This window comes from Benincasa hispida, chromosome 4 (genome assembly GCF_027475165.1).
Source record: "Benincasa hispida cultivar pf3 chromosome 4, pf3_genome.v1.1, whole genome shotgun sequence".
In the NCBI taxonomy this organism is placed as follows: domain Eukaryota; kingdom Viridiplantae; phylum Streptophyta; class Magnoliopsida; order Cucurbitales; family Cucurbitaceae; genus Benincasa; species Benincasa hispida.
Window position 1 is genome coordinate 20625268 of NC_143481.1, and position 8163 is coordinate 20633430.

Genomic DNA, 8163 nt, shown 5'->3' on the forward strand with positions numbered 1-8163 from the left:
TAATAGTAACGGACTCCACTTTATTTTAAAAATACATGTTGGCTTAGCATACAATTCATACTATAAGAAATTTTCCCATATTGACACACTTCTAGCTTGTTTTAGAATTATTTCTGATGAAATTTGAGTTTGTGTATTCTAAATTGTTTAGAGACGTTGTGGATATTATGTTGAAATTCATTTTATTTTTTAAATTATGTAAATCAAATATGTGTCTACGTGTATGTGTATATGTATATAAAATTCAACAAAAAGAAAAAAAACCCACAACCTTCGAATATAGACAAAATCCGACCAAAGAAATCTCATATGATCTTTCTATACTTAAATAAGTCAATTGTACTCAATGTAGCAAGCATTTAAGGAAGAAAATAAACATATTTTGCATAAAATTATAATGTATTTGTAAGATAATAAGTTTGGATTATATCTTTCTATAGCTTTGTTTCTGAAAAGGATTCATATTAGGAAGGCAGACTCGAACTAGTCAGAAGGAGAACGAAGTAGGAGCCTACACTACGGAGGAATAAGTCCCATTGACCACCGAGGTTTAGTTCGAAGTGGGCAATTGACATGCCTCTACTAATTTAGTTCATCCTTAGTTGCCCTATCTCAATTTTACTTTTGTGCTATTTTTCCTTCTAGGTTAATTTATTATTTGTTTATTTCTGAGCAAAAATTACTCATGAAATCATAAGATATAGATATATTATATAATATGTTGATTAAATAATAGGATAAGAATTAAAGGAAAAGAGAAATATTATTGAAAAAATAAAAAGGAAATAAAGAGAGGAAAATGACCATTCATTACTAAGATAGGACTACGGATGTGAGAAGTGCCACTCATTCCTTCACTTCTCTCTCAACTACCTCTAACCTTTTTAATGAATTATCTGTACGATTACTGTTGCACTATTATGGCCTCTCTGCAAAATTCCCATTACACATGTGCCCGACTCCACCCTACTAATCATGTGCCCCTCCGCACTCCATCCTCCCTCTTTCCCCAATTTTCTCGCCAATTTTTTTGAATCGTTGAAGGATTTGGTTGCTTGCTTCATGGCTATAACTAAAAAGTCTCGTTGCCCTTTTTTCTTTTTTTGAGTTTGACCTAGCTTTGGATTTTGTCTACTTGGATCTTTAGATTGAAATTGATCTCGTGGGTCAAATACGGTGAAATACCCCTATTTAGTATCTTTAACTAACAAAATTTATAGAGATGCTTTATTTACGGATTAGAATTTTGCTCTCGTGTAGTTTTGACTAATGATGAATTTGAATTAGTATACTTGTTAACTTCCGAACCTCATGAAATGAACACATGTCAATTACGGTTGAATTTTATGTTTATCTTAGCTTTATAAATTATATATAATCTAAATATTGATGACACTATCTTATAATTTTGAACTTAGATGAGTTTTAAGATGAAATTAAAAGTAGTTTTTTTTTTTTCATTTTTTTAATATTGATTAAGGGTATAAGAAATCCTTTTAAAGTGTGTTTTTTTAGTTATCCAAAAACACTCTCGATAATATAGTCAAACTAAAATGTGGGAAATTATTTTGCCAATGAAACTCTCAACGACTCCTAATTTTTTGTGATTTACCCATCAAATCATCAAACATAAATCTATTTGTTATCCAAATCTATATCCAAACATTATCTAAAAAAAATCCATAGAAAGTATTCTTTCACCTAATGAATCCATACAACTTAATTGTATTTGACATATTCTACTCTTGAAATCAGGAGTTCAAGATTGCATATTCGATTTTTAGTTCAATTTAAAATTCTAAAAAAGAGTTTTATATATTTATATCAATAAAGTGTACATATCATTAATTTGAATATTAAAAAAAAAAATCAAAACATGCGTGATTTTATAATGTTAAAATTTGAACAGACAAGTATATATAAATAGGCAATGCAAAGTCTCATATGTAATGTTTAACCTATGACTATATATATACACCAATGTACTTTTAATCATAGCCTATTTAATTTTTCCTTTATGAAGGGGAATGGGATCGTAATTAATTACGTCACACTTTGCTAGTGAGAGAAAAGGAAATATATGGACATCTCTAGACTTTTTTTTATTAAAAAATAAAATAAAAATAAAAATAAGAGTTAATAAAACCACCTACATTGTCCCGACTAAGGGTGGCTTTCTTTCTTCCAAGTCATCAAAATAAATGGCCTTTAATTCATTTAAAATAAAATTTTGTGTTGATATTTTCAAAACTTTTAGCTTGCAACTAGCTTCTGCCCTTTCTTCAAAATATAAAATAAACATATACTCAAAACCATTTTCTTTTTTCTTTCTTTTTGTATTAATATTTAATATTTTAAAAAATATTTATTTTTTAACATTTAAAAAACATTAAATAATATAGGTATAATTGATGCGTTTGCTCTTTTTGGTACGGATTTTTTTCCCATCAAATTTAACGTACCATGCAAATCCCAATAATTGATATATATTATATATACTAAGAGGAGAAATTAATTGGTAATTAATTAAAGAGAGTCAAAGTACGGAGAGGCCATCATAAAATGTATTTTTTTATTTTTATTTTCCTTCGCAAAATAAAATAAAACAACAATTTGCTTGGTTTTGCATGCTAGCCATTTCGAGGGCAAAATTCTACAATGGAATTTGAGGAATGTAATAAATTATGTTATTAAACATGCCGTACCCAATTATATTTTATAAGTAGTTTTTTTTTTTCTTTTTGATGTGAAAATGTACTTCTCTAGATCTTCTGCTTAAAAAACAAAGTGATTTTGATGAATATATAAATTTTGTACATTTTGATTTGTTTATGAATATGAAAATATTGTTTTATTTATTTATTATTATTCTTAATCTTACCTAAAATGTTAGTTAATAGTGGTGTACGTCCTCTAGGCTTTTTATTTTTTATTTTTGGTCACGTCCTAGGCTGCTAGCTTATCCATATAAATTAGTAAAATGGTGCTGTCATAATTTTATTAGTAAGTTGGAGAGTTATTAAAAGAAATCATTAGATAATTAATTTACTTATTTTTCAAGATTTTCAAAACCTATATCAAAGAAATAGACATTCAAGATGTTTCAAATGGATAAAGTTAATTATTTTTTTGTGAAATAAAAATAAAAATCTAGATTGCTTAGTTCAAATTCTCTCTCTATATTTGTACTATAACATTAACTTTTACTTTCTTTTAAACCAATTGTTATGGATTTAATTAATTGTTTAAACTAATAACACAATCGAAGAAAACAATTACCTTGTCCATTAATACCAATTAAAAATTGTTATAGCTCAACTTCAGGAAGAGCCAAAAACAGATTCATATCCAAGGAGATCATTTGCACCCGAACACATATACTTGAAATAAAGGAACAAGAGTATTGTGTACCATTTACATTGAAGAGGAAAACATCGAGTTAGGATGTCATCCTCGAGCGACCTCAAAGTGAGTGTGAGACACAAACAACCATATAAATAAGAAAACGCCACCAATTGCATATCTTAATGTTTTATTCTACTTCACTTCATTTGTTGACTTAAGAATCAGAATGTGTGTAACATGACACCATGTTCGATAAAGACTCTCTCCAAGTCACCTAACTAGATTTTCATATCAACCAAATTTATCCACATTCTTGCCCTTGTTCCCCTAAAAAAATAATTTGAAAATAAAAACAGAAAGAAGATAAAGAAAGTTATGGAGTTTGTTCTGGAGTTGTTGTTGGTTAATATCAGTTAAATATAAATGCACATTAATATATATATAATATATATAATTTAATTATACATATATATAGATACATATATTAATGAGCCCCACACAAATATAAATTCATTCTGTGAACAAAAGGAATATATATATAGACATATCACCATCTCTCTCTCATATTCTCTCTTTCTTCCCCCTTCTCTTTCTCTCTCTGTTTTGAATGCTGATTTAGCCCCGAAATTGTTGTTCGCCCTTCCATTCAAACAACACAGAGATTCGGAAATTTCAAATTATAAGTTAGAGAAAAAAAAAAAAACAAATTCTATAAATTAAAATTACCGATTACTCATTCTTCTAAACGGATAAGACTCTCTTAATCCACTCCAAGATTCAAGGGATTTACCAATTACTTTTTTTTTTTTTTTTTTTTTGGGTGGTGGAAGGGAAAGAAGAGTGCGAGATGAGTTCTTATCTAAGGGAAATAGAAGGAAAGCTATCAAATGACCCATTTTTTACAGAGAAGATGAGCGGCGGCGGTGGTGGCGGCGACGGTGGGATGCGGCGTGTTTGGGTACCGGGACCGGTGATAGTAGGTGCAGGGCCGTCGGGACTAGCTGCGGCGGCGTGTTTGAAACAAAGAGGAGTACCGAGTGTTTTGCTGGAGAGATCCAACTGTATAGCGTCGTTGTGGCAGTTAAAGACGTATGATCGTCTACGGTTGCATCTACCGAAGCAATTTTGTGAGCTGCCGTTTATGGGTTTTCCGGTGGAGTTCCCGACGTATCCTTCAAAGCAACAATTCATCAAGTATTTGGAGGATTATGCGGAGAGATTTGACATACGGCCGAGATTTAACGAGACGGTTGCGGAAGCAGAGTATGATCGCACGCTCGGGTTTTGGCGCGTGAGAAGCAAGCGCGGTCGTTCAGATGAAACAGAGTACGTTTCACGGTGGTTGATCGTGGCTACGGGAGAAAATGCGGAGGCGGTGGTGCCGGAGCTTGACGGAATGGATGTATTTGGTGGCTCAATAAAACATACAAGTTTATACAAAAGCGGTGAAGAATTTCGAGGCAAAAAAGTTTTGGTTGTTGGCTGTGGAAATTCAGGCATGGAAGTTTGTTTAGATCTTTGTGAACATAGTGCTACACCTTCTCTCGTCGTCAGAGATACAGTAAGAGTAAATTTTAAATCCTCTTCTTTCTTTTCCTTTTAATTTATTTAATTTTTATGGGTTTTCTGGGAAAAAAATCGATTAATCAAAAAAAAAAAAAAAAAATTGTTACTGTTCATTCAGAGAGATCTTCATAAAAGGGAAGAAATAAGAGTTATAGGAAAATCTAATTATGGAAATTGAATTAATTTTTCTTACTTCAAGAGGGATTATCTTTCACTTTCTTGGGATTCTCCAGCATGCGCAATTTAGTCAGGAAAAAAAAAAAAAAGAAAAAAAGAAAAACGCAGGATCTTATATATAGATTGTCATAATCATGAATCTCTTCAAAATCCAATCTAAGAAAGTGCTTTTTTATTGTGTATTGAAAAAGAACAAAAACAAAACAGACTCCAGAAGCCATGCTCTGTCTGTATTATGGGTAAGGTGAATTAAACCTTAAAACAACAAGTGCACACTCCACTTCCACTTCCACTCCACTCAATGTTTCTGTTTTGTTGTTTGTTTGTTTGTTGTGGGTTTGTTTTGCAATTAAGGAAAAGAAAAGGGAGGTGTGGTGAAATTGAAAAAGGGGATAAAATTGAGGGGGTCGGTTTGTTAAATATTTGTGTATATGTATGAAGGTTCACGTACTACCACGAGAGATGCTGGGAAAATCGACTTTCGGGTTGTCCATGTGGTTGCTAAAGTGGTTCCCCATACGTCTTGTCGATGGGTTCTTGCTAATGGTGTCGAGGCTGATACTTGGGGACACTGCAAGATTCGGATTGGACCGGCCCATTATGGGCCCACTTCGTCTCAAAATGTCCGGAAAGACCCCTGTCTTGGATGTTGGTACTCTAGCCAAAATCAAATCCGGACATATTAAGGTACCCAATTAATTTCTAGTATTATCGTAGTACATTTTCCCTCTCACATCCGATTATTAAAAACTTTCTTTTCATTGAATTATTAGGTCCATTTTTTTAATTGGAAGTTCCTATAAAAAAGTTTTAGAAAGTATCTTATAAATTTTTAAACTTTCAATTTTATAACCTACTCATCATTAGATTTTGAAAATGTCTAATAAATTTTAAAAATTTTGGTGTCTAATAAGTTTTTTAGGCATCCAAATGTATTTAAAGTTCACTTCTTATTGAGATTAATAGTTCTTATTATTTTAAAAAAATAAAATTTAGTTCTTATAGTTTGATAAAACCTCATAAGTAGTCCATAGTGATATGTTCTAATTTTTAAAATCATATAGATTAAATTCTAGCTTTCCCTAAATTATATATAATTTAGGGAAATAATTTATAGTTTAACTTATTGTTGAATTTAAATATTGAATATATATAATAGAGTCCTTTAACTTTTAATTTTGTGTATAGTAGATTTGGAAATGACTAATGACATAGAATTGAAACTCTAGTAATTATTAGACACGAAGTTAAAAGTTTTTTTTTTTAAAAAAAAAAAATTAGGGATCAAATCTAAAAGCAAACATGAAAATTAAGAATTTTAACTATGTTATAATATTTTAATTATTGGGTTTGTGAAATTTGTTCTGTGCCGTTGATGTGTGTAGATACGCCCTAGCATCAAACGGCTGAAACGTCAGGCGGTGGAGTTTGTTGATGGAAGAACAGAAAGATTTGATTCCATTATTTTGGCTACTGGTTATAGAAGCAATGTGCCCTCTTGGCTAAAGGTAAACTTTTTACCTTCCTTCCACTACTCTTCCCTTTTTTTTTCCCATCACTTTTTCCCTATTTTTAATTGAACTTCTAACTATACTTTTCTGCATTGGTTGAATAGGGCTAAATTAAATGTATTTGTTAATTTATTATATGCTGATATTAGCTTAGTAATAGTTAAAAAGGCACTCATAATCTTAGGTTAGGTAAAAAGGCATTAATATAAATCATGGTTTTTCAAGATATTTGGGTGCATCTCCTGATGCACTTATCTTTGTGCATTTTATTAAATTATAAGAGGTAAATTTTTTTTTAAGATTTAAGGACATATACATGTAGATGGGAATTAGACTACACCTAAGTATTGCTCATTTTATAATGTGATGTTTAAAAAAAAAAATCAATCTTTTTTTCCCTTTGAAAACTAGAAATTATATGAAAATTAAGAATGAAATATTGCAACTGTAGAAAGATAGGAGTATTTTTTACGTGGATATTAAGATAAAAATAATTTGAGGTTTGAATTGAAATAATTAAAATTAAAAGCACGTTTTTTATTTAATTTATTGTTATGATTATTTTAGGAGGGAGAAATGTTTGGGAAAGAAGATGGGTTGCCAAGGAGGCCATTTCCAAATGGATGGAAAGGAGAAAGTGGGCTATATGCAGTAGGATTCACAAAGCGTGGATTACTCGGCGCATCAATGGATGCCAAAAGAATCGCCGAGGACATCGAACGGTGTTGGAAAGCCGACGCTAAGCTCATGCAATCTCCACCGTCCACGTAGACACCTGCGACTCTACTCCGTGCAAAAAAAAAAAAAAGAAAAGAAAAATGTCCCAAAAAAGTTGAAAAAATCGCAGCTCCATTCAAACGCGCACTCAAGAATCATCGCCCTCTCCTTCTTCTTCAATGAATGGGAACCTGCGGGGTTTCGGAGAGAAAAAGAAAGGAAAAAGATTTTTTAAAAAAATTGGGAATTAACAGAGAGGAAATTACCATTTCGGCCCTCGGGATGAAGGAAGAGACAGAGGAATTTTTTTTCTTCATGAAGGGCAATCACGATTTTTTAACAATTTTTTCTCTGGTTAGAGAGAGAAAGGGGATGTTTGGAAACAAGGATATTTTAGGGAAGTGTTTGAAAGAAGGAGGAGCTTTGGAATTGGTTTTGTGGCGACGTATCCGAATAATGTGACTGACTCTTAATAACCATTAGATGGTTTGGACAAAGATTATTGAAAAGAAGAATTTCTTTTTTTCTTTTAACTATGTATTCGATTCAAGATTAATTTTTGTTGAGTGACCATTTATGAATGTGTTTTTTGGATTCTCTTAGCATTTTGTATATTTTTAATTAGGGTTTTTGAGGGGTGAGCAATAGCATGTAAACCCTTTTTTTCCTTTTTTATTTTTTTTTCCATTTATTCTTCAATTTGGATGTTCTTTTCTTTGAGAGATGGCCTAGTTTGCAATGAAACACTATTTTTGTGCATTTTTCATGAATTTATAGGTTGATATTGTATGTATTTTTCTTTTCTTTTTATTACAAAAAAATGAAAAAATGAAAATTTGAATCTACA

General features: G+C 31.1%; 1 protein-coding gene across 2 annotated transcripts; it reads left to right on the forward strand.

Annotated features, from left to right (window-relative positions):
* Positions 1 to 3841: 3841 nt before the first annotated feature.
* On the forward strand, positions 3842 to 7910 carry LOC120076126 (indole-3-pyruvate monooxygenase YUCCA6). Of its 2 annotated transcripts, none has more exons than XM_039029903.2 (4): positions 3842 to 4906; positions 5530 to 5775; positions 6474 to 6596; positions 7167 to 7910. In XM_039029903.2, the coding sequence occupies exons 1-4, from the start codon at positions 4193 to 4195 to the stop codon at positions 7368 to 7370; spliced, it is 1287 nt and encodes a 428-aa protein (XP_038885831.2). In that variant the 5' UTR covers positions 3842 to 4192; the 3' UTR covers positions 7371 to 7910. The 2 variants fall into 2 exon arrangements, with proteins under 2 accessions (XP_038885831.2, XP_090168699.1); XM_090312573.1 differs by having other exon boundaries at positions 3909 to 4912.
* Positions 7911 to 8163: the final 253 nt, after the last annotated feature.